The sequence below is a fragment of the Mixophyes fleayi genome, chromosome 1 (genome assembly GCF_038048845.1).
Source record: "Mixophyes fleayi isolate aMixFle1 chromosome 1, aMixFle1.hap1, whole genome shotgun sequence".
In the NCBI taxonomy this organism is placed as follows: Eukaryota; Metazoa; Chordata; class Amphibia; order Anura; family Limnodynastidae; genus Mixophyes; species Mixophyes fleayi.
The window spans coordinates 201,981,496-201,999,753 of NC_134402.1; the positions used below are offsets into that span (position 1 = coordinate 201,981,496).

Consider the following 18,258-nt stretch of genomic DNA (forward strand, 5'->3'; position numbering starts at 1 on the left):
TTGAATTCCCCGCCCTGGTAGCGATCATGTGACCGCCCTAGGTAGCGGTCACGTGACCGCACTTCCGGGTCCGACGGAGCGGCGGGGAAACATGGAAGGGAAAGTATCGTAACACCCTTATACTGAAAAAGCTGCAAGTTTACTATCATATAGAATACGTATACTCCTGTGTTGGATAGAAAAATGTTTTCAATATAGCACAAGTTAAACGAACATTCAGTTTACATTCATTCTACCATTTGGTTTTGGAAGCAGCCAACTTTTTATTTACCATGGCCTAGTGTTGATAGTTTTCTTTTGAGGGAAACCCCCACAATGTTTTTATCCCTGCTAACAGCTTAAGCTATGAGCACTTGTGCTGACATGGCTTTTTTTATTTACATTTTTTTCTACTCTCTATCAAGATGATGATGATAACTGGTATCAATCGCATGATGATACGCTTAGTAACTTTAAGCATTGACACTCAATTATGTGTATATGTGGACTTAGGATATATGCGTAATCGCTTGTTTTTGTGTGAGCACATTTTTTCTCTGCATTATAGATGCAAGTTCGTTCACACTCTGCATCAGGCCCTAAGTAGTTGAATGAAATATTAGATATTGTTGCTGAGTATACAAGACTGCAGTGATTCAACTATTAATCTGTCTTCTCTATTCCTTCACCCCACCCCCAATTCCAAACAATAGAATACACTGTTCTGTGTTGATTGGTGGGCAGGCAGCTACTGTTATGGTTTCCACTGATGTTCACCTAATAAACACTTGGGTGGTAAATTAAGTTTGGTGATTTTACTATAAAAATGCTTTGCACCTAATGTGCTTAAAGCAGTGGTCTCATAATTGTTTTAATAAAAAAATCATGACGCTGAACTTTGCACAACCCATAAAATTCACCTTATACTTCTTTTTAAGTTTCAAATTAATTAATATAGATATTCAAGCATATTCCCACTTATCCTGTTCATTTGGATTCATCAGGTGTTTAAACTACAGTAAAATAAGTATTTGGAGTTAAAGGTTTTGGGTGGACAAATGGGGACAGTCCATGGAAAATCAGGATGATTAGGAACTCTAAATTAACAATGAGAATTGTATGTTATTATCAGTAGAAACAAGATTTCAAGAACAGCTGCTGTCTGTAAGTGCCATAGAACAGTGCGTTCTGATCTGTGAATCTGGGTTAGCTGATGATGCAGGTACTGCCACAAGGGGAATTACTGTGACTGCTGGGAAGTATGGGGTACCTCCTAATAAATAAGCTCCCAGTTTAAAAACATATATATGTATTACCCAAAAATAGGGACTGTCATTGATTAGAGTTAATACCAATCTATTAGCAGAAGCACTGCAAAGTTACGGGTGGCTTAGCATACATTTGCAAATGTGTGTAACTAAGAATTCTGCATTTTTATGTGCAAGTAAAATATCAGCTTTGTTACCAGGTAACAGAGGTGTGCTGTGGGATTTTTCTCTGTATTTGCTTCTTTCAGTATAACCCCACCCTTTTAAGCACCTGCTGTTGGCCTATAAATTGATTGAGCAACTTTCCTTTCTGCTTAGATATGAGTAGTAGTTAGTAACTTTGGGCCTTATTCATTAAGGATCTTAAATTAAGAAATATCTTATTTAAGTCTCCTGGACAAAACCATGTTACAATGCAAGGGGTGAAAATTAGTTTTCTGTTTTGCACATAAGTTAAATACTGACTGTTTTTTCATGTAGCACACAAATGCTTGATAGCTTATTTGTACACTGAAATTTAAAGTTCATATTTGTGTGCTACATGAAAAAACAGTCAGTATTTAACTTATGTGCAAAACAGAAAACTAATTTTCACCTCTTGCATTGTAACATGGTTTTGTCCAGGAGACTTAAATAAGATATTTCTTAATTTAAGATCCTTAATGAATCAGGCCCTTTGAGTGCATTAGCACCTCAGTCTTTCTGCACCTATTACAGGTGCATTTTCTTTTTTTTATTAGTGTTGCACTCCGGAATATGCCAGTATACAGGTTGCCAAGACTACAAAAGTACAGGCACAATGACAAATGGATCAATGTATACAATGTTTTTATATGATGTGCATATCTGTACTTTAAAGCTTTAACATTTTAGGAAAAGCATGACAATTTCATTAAAGTCTTTGTGGTAAGGTGACAAACTGCCAAATATTAAGAAAGGGTTAAACTCCCGACAGTCAGTAGGTAGTACTTCTAATTACTCAGAGGGGAGGAGCTTGGGCCAATCTAAAGGTTCACATTTATTCTAGGCCTGTCTGTGGATGGTGGAAGTCTCACACCTCTCCACTAAAGGAACATATATAGCCTGAACTTCTGAGGTTGCTTTGGTTTGCTGTTCATGTTTATTGCTTTGTTATGCTGTGGATCATCACAATAAAGCTGCTGTTTGACCCCTACTCAAGACTTTGCCTGGTGACTTGTTACTACAGTCTTGTATTACTGATATAAAATTAATATTGCGTCTATGCTACATTTATAAATTTAATCTCAATTCAAAAAAAAAAATCACAGTAATTTATGATTAAAGTAACTCACTTGTGTCACACTAATCATGTGCAAGCTGTTGAAAATAAAACTGAAAATCTCTTCTCTTCAGCTACTTGGAGCCACTGCTATTGAAGACAAGTTGCAGAATGGTGTCCCTGAAACAATCCAGCTCTTGAGAGATGGGAACATGAAGATTTGGATGCTGACTGGCGATAAGCAAGGTCAATTTTCATGTAGAATTTACCAAACCTAATTTCCAGGGCTGTAACTAGTGTCTGCGATAAGGGCAGTCGCCCCCAGGGTAAAAACACGAAGGGGTAGGGTGCCCTTGATCTCAGCTTGCCTCTTGACTAGTCTATGGACATTATCAAATTTGCCAACAGGACCTATGTCCCCTACCCTGTAATGGTCTCAAGTCTGGTAACTTAATCACAGTGGAGCGGGAGATTTTTTTAGCAGCATTTATTATCCTGCAGATTGGAGGCTGAAAAAAAGTTGCGGTGAAAAGCAACATAGCTCAAGCCTCATGCTGTTGGACCTATCTGGCCATTTAGAACATAGATAATTATGGGGACAAAATAATTTTATGAATATATTAATGTATGGTTGTATTAGGAGGGCAATATTATTTTATAATTCAATTATTTATCATTATTATGATTGTTATAATTAACATTTATTTATATAGTGCCAGCATAGTCCATAATGATTTACAATTGGGAACACAGTAATAAAACTGGGTATTGCAGACAGACAAAAAGGTAAGAGGGTCCTGCTTGTGAGTTACAATCTATAGGACAATAGGGGTTTGATACCTGAGGTTAAGTGCTACATATTGCATATTGGTTCAGCCAGATTGAAATGGTAGAAAGTGCTTAGTGGGCTATATGATCCATTCATACAGTGAAGTTGGTCAGGAGTCAGAGGGTTGATTGAGTATAGAAAGGACACTTACAAGTCTTATGTGAACTGTGTAGAAGGTGGTAATAGAGTACCCTAGGGAGGTTAAGAGAATAGTTGAGAAATTTAATAAGCTAGCCTGAAGAGGTGGGTTTTCAGAGAAAGCTTGAAGGTTTCAACACTAGTTCAAAGTCTTGCGTGAGGAAGTTAATTCCACAAAGTGGATGCAGCCCGAAAACAGTCTGTAAATGTTAGCATAAATATTAAAATGCTTAATGACTAACATCCATTCCTTCCCTTAAACTCTTACACTATTTAACTAAACATAAAATAAATGACACAACAACTTAGATGTGGCGAAAACCAAGGAATTTCTTTTGTAAAGGTATGGTGGTGGAGAAAGCGCAGCGAGTTCGACATCCGCCAGGCAAAAAGGTGGGTTAAGTGTGCCCACTACTGTAATTTGCCCTTACCACTCACCGTCAACTGCACTGCGATTTCCAGCCCTGTTACTGCATGAAGTCCACCAGACACTCACACATACCATGACTGCAACCAAAACTGTAGATAACCAACCGTCTACCTCCGGTTTCTAAACAACAATAATCAGGGAGGATGGGTGGAGTCCAACGTCCAGCTGCTCAAGAGACTGGTTCTCCTCTGCCCATCCCATATATCACTGTCAACGATCCATCCTCCATAACTCAGATGGGCGTACTCCCCTAGTCAAATTATTAACCCTCAGAGTACCACTACAGACCACAGATCCAGCCTCAGCTTTTAAAATCCCTCAAGCTTAAATGCAGCCCTCAGTTCCTAATTATATTGGATTTGGCAAAAAAACAGTTAACCAATGTAGACACTGATAGAGCGGATCAGCCGTGGAAAAGTGATTTGCAAGGAAAATCAATCTAGCAGCTGTATGCAAAATAAATTATGGTAAGTGGCTGGTTCAGATCAGTAAGGATGGTATTGCAATAGTCAATGATGGAGATTAGTGCGTGAATTAAAGTTTTTGCAGTGTCTTGTGAGATATATGTCCATGACCATGGCCTTATCTATGAGGAGTTTGTATGTTCTCCCCGTGTTTGCGTGGGTTTCCTCCGGGTGCTCTGGTTTCCTCCCACACTCCAAAAACATACTGGTAGGTTAATTGGCTGCTAACAAATTGACCCTAGACTATCTGTCTGCCTGTCTCTTTCTCTGTACAACGCCTTTTATCATTTTGGCCTGTAGTTGCATGCACTTCTCTGTAAAACTGGATGTAATTGCACTAAAAGAAGGTGTATGATCTCACAAAACAACATTTCTACTTCATTGGTTCATAATTAGTCTATAGCGGCGGTTCCCAAACTGTGCGCCGCGGCTCTCAGGGGTGCCGCGGCGCTGTCTTAGGGGTGCCGCGGGCCAGCCATAAAAAAATAAAACAAACACTTACCAATCCGCGCAGCGCCGGGACCCAGCATCCTCCTCTCTCACGCAGCTGTCATATCAGTGACAGCTGCTGCATGAGAGAGGAGGATGCTGGGTCCCGGCGCCGCGCGGATTGGTAAGTGTTTCTGTTTGATTTTGTTATGGCTGGCGCGTGGCAGAGGGGGCAAAGTGAGAGAGTGCAGAGGAGCGTGACAGGAGGGGACAGAGCAGAGTGACAGCGTGACAGAGCAGAGTGACAGCGTGACAGGAGGGGACAGAGCAGAGGAGCGTGACAGGAGGGGACAGAGGAGCGTGACAGGAGGGGACAGAGGAGAGTGACAGCGTGACAGGAGGGGACAGAGGAGAGTGACAGCGTGACAGGAGGGGACAGAGCAGAGGAGCGTGACAGGAGGGGACAGAGGAGAGTGACAGTGTGACAGGAGGGGACAGAGGAGAGTGACAGCGTGACAGGAGGGGACAGAGGAGAGTGACAGCCTGACAGGAGGTGACAGAGGAGCGTGACAGAAGGGGACAGAGGAGCGTGACAGGAGGGGACAGAGCAGAGTGACAGCGTGACAGGAGGGGACAGAGCAGAGTGACAGTGTGACAGGTACCTGCAATATACGTGGATGCTTATTAGTGTAAGCAGTAGATTATAGCTCTTTTTGCTGTTGTTGGTCTATAGCTCTTTTGCCCTGTTCACAGCTCTAATGCAGTGTATATTGGTGGGGTGGTACCGTCTGTGTGTGGGTAATGTTTATAGCCCTGGTTTATAGCAATGCTATAATATGTGGGCAGGGGTGTCTATAGCTCTATGTTACCTTTGTTTTGTAGCTCTAGATAGAGTGGTGATGAGGACTGCCTATAAACAGTCTTGTGTGTTTATGTGGTAGGTGATTGACCTGTATTAATGGTCTCTTTGTGGTGGTTTATAGTTCTCTGTTTGTTGGCTATGTGTATTTAACAGATGTGTGTGTGCCTTGTGTTTAGTACTGGTGTAGTTGCGTGTAGATGTGCAGGTGCGTGCAAATTTCTTTTGCTCAAAATCCTCTTATAAGAGCAGTTATGTCTGGACGGTGCCCTTTCTTGTATTTAGCCGCAGAGGCTAAAAGTTGGGTAGCGGTGGTTGGTGGGATTGCTTGTAGCTTTTGCCGAGAGGTCCGCTACCTCTGGCTGGCCGGGTACTCTTGACGTCACCTTCTGCGCCTGTGTGTGTCGGTCCAGAACTTTCGGGGTTGGTGGAGCACACAGCGTGTGTGCGTTCCACTGCAGAGTGGCTGAATCTCTTCCCTCTCCGCTGGATAAGACTGTTTATAGGCAGTCCTCATCACCACTCTATTTAGAGCTACAAAACAGAGGTAACATAGAGCTATAGACACCCCTGCCCACACATTATAGCATTGCTATAAACCAGGGCTATAAACATTACCCACACACAGACGGTACCACCACACCAATATACACTGCATTAGAGCTGTGAACAGGGCAAAAGAGCTATAGACCAACAACAGCAAAAAGAGCTATAATCTACTGCTTACACCAATAAGCATCCACGTATATTGCAGGTACCACTGTGTCTGTGTTCTCCTATCTACCCTCCCTACCCCTCTTTTTCCCACCCCAGGCAGCGCCACGGCAAAGAAAACAAAACATCAGATCTTGTCCTTGAAGTATGAAGCTAGATCTTGAGCACTGATAACAGTCTGAGGGTTGGGGGGGGGGGGGTTGAGAAGAGAGTTAAATGTATTAAGAAGTTGTTTGAGGATAGAGACCTAAGCAGAGATGAGAGCTTGGAAGTATGTTTGTTTGGCAGTGACCAGAGCATTTCAATAGGATCAAATAGGTGATAAACAGCACTATATGTGAACAAATCCTTAGAGGCGCGAGATTTAGTTTTTGAAGATGTCGTGTTTCTTTAGCTTGCCACTGCTGACATCTTAGTCGACATGGAATGTGAAGAGTATCTGGAGGCAATTGATCAATGCCTGATTCTAGGGTTTGGTTAAGATGTGCTACTGTCAGATCAGGAGAGGACAATGTAGAATTTTGGGAGAGAAGGTGTTGCAGAGAGTTGGAAACCGATTGAAAATGAATAGCATTAAAATTTATGCAGGTATGGGGAGGCTTTGTAGAGTTTGACAGCAGAGAAGTTAAAGTAATAGCAGAGAGCTTGTAACTAATAAGTTGATTGTCTGAGGGGAAAAAGAGTTTGTGTTAAGAAAATCAGAAACTGAGCTTAGAAAAAATAAGATAAAAGCAGTGACCATCCCAATGGGGGCAATGCAAAATAATTGCTAACGGAGCAAAAATTATTTATTTATTTATGATGGGGCCACGGTTACTATTTCATGATGTGGGCACCATTTATAGTGCACACTTGTGGCTCTATAGCTATCTCGCCTCTCACATCCACCTCTTTCTGGTCTTTCTGCTATAAAAAATTAGCTGAAAAAATGACAGTTTCACTAAATCACATTTTTGTAAATTTCTTCCTAGGATTGTACTGTATTTCTTTGTGACAGGTCTACCGCACTTTGATTTACTACATGTAATAGCCACTAAAGTAGGCAGTAAAAGTTAAGCTTAACACAGAACAAGAACCCTATAGATACAATTCTCTTATAAAGTTCTTGCCTACCCTCATCTCTTATACTTTTTATTTTTACTGGTCTCTGTAAGCTATTCAGGTCTTTTCAATATACATTATTCACAGATTTAACACTTTAATGATTAAGTGTAATTTGATAGACTGTTTGTAAATACTGATGGCTTCCTGAAATGGTCTTTTCCTTTGGGCTGCCTCTTTTCCCTTTAGCGCAACAAGTTCTTAACTTAGAAATCAAATAATGAAACACCACTGGAATATTACCTTAAACATATAATAATTCCTCAAGGGCAATGAATTTTCATGGCGCTCATGCACAACACCCACAATGAAGATTTTGTGAATCTTTAGAGCAATAGTGTTGACCAGCATCCCTTCAGTCATGGAATTACAGATCACACACCACAACCAAGAGCTACTACACACACATAACAATGACACTGTAAACATAAAATTAGAACCTTATAACATATATTAGTTATTGGAACCTAGTAACATAACAATATGAAGACACCCACCTAAATGTTTATTTCAAATTGAACTCCTTTCTAGTATAAATATCACTGTCTGTCATTCATCTGCATGATAGATAGATACACCCATTACTATAATTTTTTGCCCACCATTTTTAATATACTTAGTTTTATTTTGATATTAATATTCATTATTTTTTATGTTTTTTCATGTAGTATTTTCTCTATCAGATTATAAATATATGCCCTCCTTGTATACAATGTTGTTAATACTGTATTTATATTTGTTCCACATGTTTGTATTTACACTTGCCCTATTAAACACTTAATTGGCACAATCACATACTCATTATGCAACCATGATTCATTAAGTAATCCTCCCCTCATATGTAAATTCTCCCCACATATGTATCCAATGCACAAAAATACCCTGAAGAAATCGGCAAGACTAATGAAATGTGTAGTTAGTGACACACTGAAAAACTTCAGGCTTCTCTATTTCCAATGAAACCAGGATGCTAATTTCAATTAATCACTATACTAGTCCTTTTGGTTCCAACATTGCATCAATGTGTGGACTGAAGTGTTGTTCATTATTTAAATTCATCTGACGATAGCCCATGTATTGGTTTACCATTTCCATTTATCCATTTTATTATTTCTATTCAAACACCTCTGTGAGGATAGCGAGTTAATGTTTAGCTGTTCTCACCCAGCGAGATGGGTGGGTCAGCCTTCTGTGTCACCCCTGGCCTTCCCTGTACCTCAACATGCATTAAATATATATAAAACATGCAGCACAAAATAAAAATTACAATGCCACACTTCAAATACACATGCTTCTATACTTCATACTGATGAAGTATAGATATCCTTTTCCAGTCACCATGATTCACAATCCTGGCTGCTGAACCACACTCTCCACTCCTTTAACTACACGGTTGGGACTAAGCTCAATGTCTTCCTGCTTTTTTGTATCAGTCTGCAGTGACTGTACCATCCACTTGAAACCGAACCTTTGTCACCCTGTGACCAGCTCAACTGGAGTCATAACCCTGAGTCAGCACTGTCCAGGAGCGAGAGCACAGCAAAATGTGCTCTTTATATAAACCCACAACCTGTTCCACCCCTATCATGAATTCAAATAAGCACTTGAACTCTGAATCAACCCAAGAGAAGCCAATCGCCTGAGGTACTAGTCTGACCTGAGCTAACCATCAGAATGGGCTTTGACTGTGCCAATGAGCACCTTACTTCCCTGGAATTTAAGGGAAACATATCTCTCGCTCAAGACGCACGAGAATGTATAATATTCATTACATACTTAATATCTAATAATGGGAGGAAGCTCTAACATTAGGGGCAATTCCTTATCTCAGATTAGGCTTCAACCAATATTTAGCCATCCAATATCTGGCATTTCCATAAGGATTATTAGTTCATACACAAAGACACAGGACTCACAGAAGCGCCCCCACCTTTGGACTGTACTGCTCAAGATTATACTCTTCCCCTGCCTCAGACAAATGCTAGGTAACATGAAATTCTCTGTGTGCAGATTCTCTTATATTCTAAACTGCATATTTGAAAACGTGGATATGTTACCTGTAAGAACTAATCAAATTCTAGTTATTATTTATTTAGTATATTCTACAAAACATCTCCACTTTTTCAAAACCGCAGTTTAGTGTATATAACCCCAAGTTTCAATGTCCTGACACACCCATCTCATCACAGCCTCAATGGTATTTTATGGTAGTTTTGTTTCCCTTTCATGCTCTTTGAGTTACTCTCTTGAACTGTACCTTTTAATGAATTGGGTAATTCACATAATTTAACCTGTTTTATTGATTATTGTAACTTCATTTCCTATGTTTACCCTAATTTCATCTATTTGCAGTTTACAATAGTTACTGCTAGTAGTGCATTATTTATATTGAAAGTTTTTTACACAATTATCAACATTTCTTGATCCCTTATGTTGTGATAAGTTTAGCCCCTTTCCAGTGTATTACAATTCACTTTATTGTGCTCCATCCCATTGTATTTTCGCTATTATATTTTGTAAGTAAACAATCTTAAAAGAATAGTATACGAGTTATGTATTTATCATCTAGTAGTTTGGGTAACGTGCATTCCAGCTGCTCTATTGATACTTATGTCATATTGGTTTTGAAGTAATTAAAGTTCATGAATGTGTGAAAGTGTAAAGCATTTGCTCTGTGTTGAAATACATTTTGAGATTCAGGGACATAAGTACACGTTATCACTTGTCACTCTAAGAATGTGGTTTATCTACTTAAATACAAATGTAGGAGATGTTATGTGGGATGTACCACTCACCCTCTGAAAGTACGTATGTCTGAGCATTTCTTTTTTTCTTTTATATTCTATGTATATCTGGAAATTCTGAAGACATAACTTATTTGATGTAAAGAGACTTGACACTTTTATTTATGGAGTTTTGCTTCTTGTGACTTTTTATACTGTTGAAGTATTTGATTTAGTGCCGGATTATATAATTATGCTAAACAATTGCTAGGCAGATACTTTATTTAAATCCTAATAATCCTACTACAAATATCGAAGTGTGTATATGGATTAGTGTGATCAAATTAAGAATGTGTTTGAGACCTATATGGAGTTTTCACTTTAAGACATCCCATTATTAACCAATATAGTTATTATAAAGGACTATTGGGATAGTGGATTATGTGAACAACTGTCAGAGACTCTCCTCAAAACTCAGCACCTATATACTGTTGCAATCAAGGTTACTATAATAACTAGTCCTATCTATACCACACATACTTCAATTAATTTTATTTGAAGTGGTATCTAAAGCTATTAAATTAGTTCAATATAGGAGTGATTACTATATCATACATTAAATGTTCATATATACAGACTTTAAGTAGCGGGGCATAGCAATTTACTTTGCTATTTTAATTCACTTTAGTCACTTTGGCTTTAATATTTCGCTATTCACCTATAGCCTACAGTCAAGTCCATAAATATTGGGACATCGACACAATTCTCATATTTTGGGCTCTATACACCACCACAATGGATTTGAAATAAGACTAACAAGATGTGCTTTAACTGCAGACTTTAATTTGAGGGTATTTACATCCAAATCAGGTTAACGGTGTAGGAATTACAACGGTTTCTATATGTGCTTCCCACTTTTTAAGGGACAAAAAGTAATGGGACAATCAACTCAAAAGCTATTTCATGGACATGTGTGGGTTATTCCCTTGTTTTTCATCATCAATTAAGCAGGTAAAGGGTCTGGAGTTGATTCTAGGTGTGACATTTGCATTTGGAATCTGTTGCTGTCGACCCTCAATATGAGATCCAAAGAGCTGTCACTATCAGTGAAGCAAGCCATCATTAGGCTGAAAAATCAAAACATACCCATCAAAGAGATAGCAAAAACATTAGGTGTGGGGTAAATTAACTGTTTGGAACAGTCTTAAAAAGAAAGAACGCACCGGAGAGCTCAGCAACACCAAAAGACCCGGAAGACCACGGAAAACAACTGTGGTGGATGACAGAAGAATTTTTTTCCTGGTGAAGAAAAACCCCTTCACAACAGTTGGCCAAATCAAGAACACTCTCCAGGAGGTAGGTGTATATGTGTCAAAGTCAACAATCAAGAGAAGACTTCACAAGAGTAGATATAGAGGGTTCAATACAAGATGTAAACCATTTGTGAGACACAAAAACAGAAAGACCAGATTAGAGTTTGGCAAACAACATCTAAAAAAGCCATTACAGTTCTGGAACGACATCCTATGGACAGATGAGACAAAGATCAACTTGTACCAGAGTGATGAGAAGAGAAGAGTATGGAGAAGGAAAGGAACTGCTCATGATCCAAAACATACCACCTCATCAGTGAAGCATGGTGGTGGTAGTGTCATGGTGTGGGCATGTATGGCTGCCAATGGAACTAATTTCCTTGTATTTATTGATAATGTGATTGCTGACAAAAGCAGCAGGATGAATTCTGAAGTGTTTCGGGCAATATTATCTGCTCATATTAAGTCAAAATGGTTCAGAACTCATTGGACGGCGCTTCACAGTGCAGATGAACAATCCCCGAAGCATACCGAAGGATACTGCAAAAGCAACCAAAGAGTTTTTTAAGGCTAACAAGTGGAATGTTATGCAATGGCCAAGTCAATCACCTGACCTGAATCCGATTGAGCATGCATTTCATTTGATGAAGACAAAACTGAAGGGAAAATGCCCCAAGAACAAGCAGGAACTGAAGACATTTACAGTAGAGGCCTGGCAGAGCATCACCAGGGATGAAACCCAGCGTCTGGTGATGTCTATGCCTTCCAGACTTCAGGCTGTAATTGACTGCAAAGGATTTGCAACAAAGTATTAAAAAGTGAAAGTTTGATGTAGGATTGTTTAATTTGTCCCATTACTTTTGGTCCCTTAAAAAGTGGGAGGCACATATAGAAACCATTGTAATTCCTACACTGTTCACCTGATTTGGATGTAAATTCTCTCAAATTAAAGCTGAAAGTCTGCAGTTAAAGCACATCTTGTTTGTTTCATTTCAAATCCATTGTCGTGGTGTATAAGAAAAATATGAGAATTGTGTCGATGTCCCAATATTTATGGACTTGACTGTATGTCTTTTGATCACCTTCATATGATTCCCACTGCATTCTGTAGTTTTGTAAACAAATTATTCTTACAGAAATGTATATTTCAAAAAGCTTTATTCACACAATAAAGCATTTTTAATGTGTTTCATCTGTTATCTCTATCCTAAATTGGAGAGAACAAAACAGGCATTATGGTGGTAAAATCATCCTTAACAGTAATAACACTGCTATCACCATGTAGCAACCCCCGCCAGCAATAACCCTTTTATGTATAGGAAAAGCAAGAAAAAGCCCTATCACAAACCCATTCATGCATCGATAAATCAGCCTCTTACCATGTTACTGCATTTCTTGTTCATTTCCAAGATGTGTGCATTGTGTTTTAGAACCAGACTGATCAATGCAAGTAAATATTTAGATGAATATGCCAGATTTTTGGACCTGTCTAATCAAATGAAACCACAATTTGATATGACAGATGTTAACATTGTGCACATGTTGACAAATTAAATGGTCAATTATGTCGCCATTTTTCAGTAGGTTAAGCCTGGATGATTGAGTAACTTGAGATATCAAGTAAGTATAAACTGCTATACATGTCTTTTAGAGAGAGTAGACCTGCACACAGATTTCATAATAATGTTGTTCAGCAAAATAAAATATTGTTTTAAAGTTCGCAAGACACGCATATTTCTTATTTAGAAAGAAACGTTCTTCTTCTGCCTAACCCATAGGCCGGTGCAAACTTATGTTGCCTTGCAAAGTACACCTTCCACAAACGCTTGCACTTTGGATGAAATTTTTGTGCACCTGTGTACATCAAGAGCTGTGACATCACCAAAGAGGATTTTGAACAATGCTTTAGCCGTTATCCACTTTGTAACCTTTATTAACGGCGAACATTTTGTTTTACAGAAACTGCAGTGAACATAGCATATTCTTGTAAGCTTGTTTCCAGTGACATGGAGATTGAGCAGGAGAGTAAAATAAGGTAATGGATGGAAATCACTTTGTCTCTTCTCTATCATGTTGCAATGAAAATTGTAACAATTTAAGTAAGAACTTGTAGCTCATCAAAAAAGATATATGTACATTCTTGTTGGACTAACAGAATCATTATTGCTAGCAATTAGAGACCCAAGAGTGTCATTGTGTATTGGGCTGAGTGTATAAGGTGTGGTCAGCTGATTTTTTTAATCATGGAAATCTGAGATAATTTGCTGCATTTTTTTTCTTATCACATACTGTTGAAGCTTATTTTTAGCACTTTATTTTCAATACACTATAAAACAAATTGATCTTCACGAAAAGATCCACTAAATGAAAAGTGACAAAAACAAAACAGTGCTGTCTCTTCATGTTATAGGATCCTGTGTTCTGCCATAATAATGATACAATGCCTTTCAACTTATTAATAACTAATCTCATTAATTATTGGGAATTATTGCAATTTGCAACTTTTTCACTATTTTAGTCACGTCGAATAACACACACCTGTGACATCTCAGATGTACTTTAGAGGCATTATTTTACACAACTTTTTTGAGCTTTCCCCTCGTACCATGCCATCTGTAAACAAGATATCCCAGTTGTCATGCATACGCATCCCAACTAGATGCGTATGAGAGCGACTTGCGCAATAGCTCTGTTTGACAAGGCTTAATATTGGCTAAGTATTACACATCTATTGACCACCACGTCAGATAGCCCACCGTTATGTGTTAATCGCTAAATAAATCCAATCATTTACGTCACTATACTGCATTATCTATATATACATTCATTCATACAAGCAGACACAAGGTACAAATCTTTTACTTTACAAAGATAAACATAAAATACATAAATGCATACATACAATACAGATTATATATTCAGCAGGCATGATGTTAATATAGATTACTTCAGAAGTCAGTTTATAATATCCTATTTTGTTGTTGTTAGTAACCTTATACTTCAGCAATGCTCATTTGTATTCTTAAGTTTAGGCTTTCATTTGTGTGTGTGTGTATATATATATATGTACTAGTGTTTATGCTGTAAGACCATACTTACCAACTTTGTATTCTTTGATTCCAGGAGACTGCGGGGGAGGTGGGCGTGATGGGGGACGGGGCTCCAAAATGTGTGTAATTTTGGACCCGCCCCCATGACATAATGACGCAAACGCGTCTATTGACAGCGGTGGGCGGGGCCAAACGCCGCGATTCACCGGGAATCGCAGCGTTTGGGACCTAATTCTGCCCACTTCACTAGGAAGTGGGCACTTTCTAGTGAAGTGGGCAGATCCAGGATATTGCCACACTCTCCCAGGAGTCCGGGAGATTCTCGCACATATCGGGAGTCTCCCTGACATTCCGGGAGAGTTGGCAAGTATGTGTAAGACAGAAAGTGCATGAGTGTTTATTAGTCATTGCTCTTTGTGTCATGTGTGTTTAAATGTAGCAAGAGAAAGATAAAAGTATTTGTGAAGAGAATGTGTTTAAGAAAGCACATGTTTGTGTGTATTTAAATGGGATGTGTGCATAGAGGATGTGTTTAAGAGGAAATAAAGATAATGTCTGTATGCTGTATGCATGTGTATTTTTAAGTAAGAGGATGTGTATAAAGAAAGAAACGTGTTCAGGCATAAGGCATAATACAGGTCTGCAAAGAATAACATGCCTGAGTAGGGGGAGGGGGCTGTGTGAAAAGCATGCCTTTGTAATAAAAAGCCAGCCTTTGTAAAAGATACTTGAATTGCAATAATATATATATTTGTATATAAAATATAAAAGATAAGATAAGTAGAGATAAAGATTAAGAAAGATATAAACTTTACATATATATGCAAAGTATATCATAAATTGCAGGCAGAATACATAAAAGGTAAATAGATTAAACGTAACATATAAGGTAAATAGAGCTAAAGATTCAGAGGAAAGTTAATAGAAATAGATGGAATACATGCAAGCAAATATTAGGAAAGTTAATAAAAATAGATGGGCAGAGTATATAAGATGCAGGTAGATACAAATAGATAAGATAAAAGTTAGATAATATAGAGAAGTTATTGCAATATAACACTTACAGTGGGCAGTGTGATGTCCAGTGAAGCTTCCAGGTGAGTGAGGTGTGTAGTCAAAAGAGCTCCAAGTGGGAGAGATGTAATGTAGCAAAGAGCCAATTTTGCCTGCTTCAGCAATTTATAAACCTTTACCCAGAATACATTGCTTCAGGTAGCGCGTGTTGACCCTTCACCACAACCCCTAACAACTGCACACTGCCTGCAATGATGATTCACTGCTCTGTGCTTATTAGCCGTGCTTCCTGTCCTGTGAACACTTTTTTCTTTGTTTGAAACTAACTTCCTGTGGCGCACTCAAGTTAGAAACAATTTCTTTGCTTGAAATGCTTTGGCCAAATGCCACATGTAATTCTGAGATATGCTCTGGCTTTCAGCTAGTTCATATCTTAATCTGTGCATAAGTTCGGCGCATACAAACGACAGTGGAATGCTAGTGGGCAATATGCGTTGAACAAGCTTCACCCACTGCGACTGTGACATCACAGGCAAAATAGCAGTGTTGATATAGGAGCACCTTCACACTTCAAAAACACGTATTTTCTAATACTATGCCCTATACAAAATTAAAACTGTGCTTATTTAAACCACTTTGCTGAAATTTTGGTTTAAAAGGACATACTTTTAAAAACATTAAATAAAAACATAAATTGCAACTAAAAATAAAGAGCGCTAAAAGGTCAATAGAACAAATAAATGAGAGTAAATCTGTGGATGTAATATTGCAATCACTTACATTTAATATTACACAAATCTGTATGCGCCAATTATAAACAATAGCTTCTAATTATAGCTATCACACAATTTTTAAAACAACAAAGCTGCAAAATTTTCCATGTTTGAGCTGCACTTGTATGGTCAACTTTTTTCCATAGGCTTTACTCTATTTTGCGGAGTGTTGTAGCTGCCTTTTGATGCAAAAAGTCTTGAGGTAAGAATGCTTACTCAGGCGGTTCAGTGTTGTTCAACATACTGTAGAATTGGTGACATTATTATTAGAGATGTTCATTGACCCCCGTGTTTTGGTTTTAGTTTTGGATCTGGATTAACTTTGTGTTTTGGTTTTGGTTTTGGCAAAACCGCCCTTGCGTGTTTTGGTTTCGGTTTTGTTTGGTTTTGTTTTGCAATTTTTTAAAAAATTCCATTTTTTTGGCCTAAAAAAACATAATTTAGTGCTCCACCTGTTTCTTGGATAAGCGAGGTAATTGTACAGCTAATAAATGTCAACGAGCACTGAAATTCGTAGTAAAAAGCCAGTTCATCAGTGAGCTTCGAATCAGCCCCAATTCTCACAAATTTATAGTCTAGTTAGGTACCTATTATGTAAAGTGCTGATTACAAACACCACAAAACACGTGTGGGAGAATGTGGCCTCTAAGAGGCTGACTACTACACACAAAGACATTGCATGGATGGCAATCCAGGGATGTCTGCCTCTCAGGACATTCATGCACTCCCAGAACATGTGCCGATATGTCCACTGCCCCTTCTGCATCACCAGAAGGGAAACAGCGTTTTTTTTGGGACTTCCCCACTGCACAGGCACTGTTGGATGCCTTGGAACATGAATATAAGGACAGTGTGCCCAGAACTTGCCTTTCATACCATTCAGTATTTTATGGATTATTTCCTGGGAGCCACATCATTGGGGCAATCGAGGAGGCCTGAAGCCTAATGAAATGCTTTAAGCATGCTATTTGGCTTGCCAGGAATCGCCTCATCTTGAAAAGGGAGAAGATGTTCTGTTTAGGTCTAGATAATTCCCATAGAATAAAATTGAAATAGAAGAAGAAGCAGCCTGCAAAGACTGAACAATAAAATAGAAATGGCCAAAGGCAGTTTGGTGTCTGTCTATATTACACCATACAGTTATAGTTAAATAAAAAAAAAAACAGCCAGCAAAGACTGGACGATCAATAGAAATGGTCAAAGCATCTTTTCTGTTTGGCTCTAGATTACACCCTGCACTTATAGCGAAATTGACAAAACAGCAGCCTGCAAAGACTGTACGTAAAATAGAAATGCCCCAGTATGGAAAGGGACTGTCTGACATTTCCATATCAATTAACTCTTGAAAATAATCCTCCACCATCCTTTGCATGTAAACAGTAGGATTGTTTGGAGTTATGGGCAAGGTCACACATTTTTTGGTAAAATCTTTCAAACCAGCCCAGATGTCAAACTGTTGTGGTCTGCCACCTGCTTTTTATTGGAAAGTGCAATTTGGTGCCAGAACCTCATGTGCCAGAACTGCTGCCACCGGTGCCACACTGCTGGCACTGGTGCAGGACTTACACAAACAACCTCATCCCCATCAGTGCCCTCGTTGGCTACACAAATCTCCCCCTCATCCTCTTCTAATTCCAAAGTGTCATCCTCACTTGGAGTATCACCGGCTACACTCGGGCTGTTCAGGCACACATCAGCAGAAATGCAGAAAATGCCCTTCTTTATGGGTACACTATCAGAATGGTCACGATTACACATACCACTCGTGGATGGACTCTCCTCAGGGATTGGTGTCATTTCTGATTCTGAGCATACATTTCCTCTAATGCCTTACTGTTTTCTTGCAGCTCGGTTTTCACACGTAACAGTAGTTGTGTACCACTTTTGGACTCCAAATTACTTGGTCTTGCTTGGTCACGAGTGACCTTACAAGA

At 38.8% G+C, this 18,258-nt stretch overlaps 1 protein-coding gene across 1 annotated transcript in view; it reads left to right on the plus strand.

Moving 5' to 3' along the window:
• The window catches only part of LOC142148180 (phospholipid-transporting ATPase IK-like), a 460,892-nt gene that overhangs the window by 348,318 nt on the left and 94,316 nt on the right, over nt 1-18,258 (plus strand). Inside the window, exons 19-20 of the mRNA XM_075204771.1 lie at nt 2,622-2,733; nt 13,447-13,522. Coding sequence (XP_075060872.1) covers nt 2,622-2,733; nt 13,447-13,522 — 188 coding nt within the window. The remainder of the gene's footprint in view (nt 1-2,621; nt 2,734-13,446; nt 13,523-18,258) is intronic.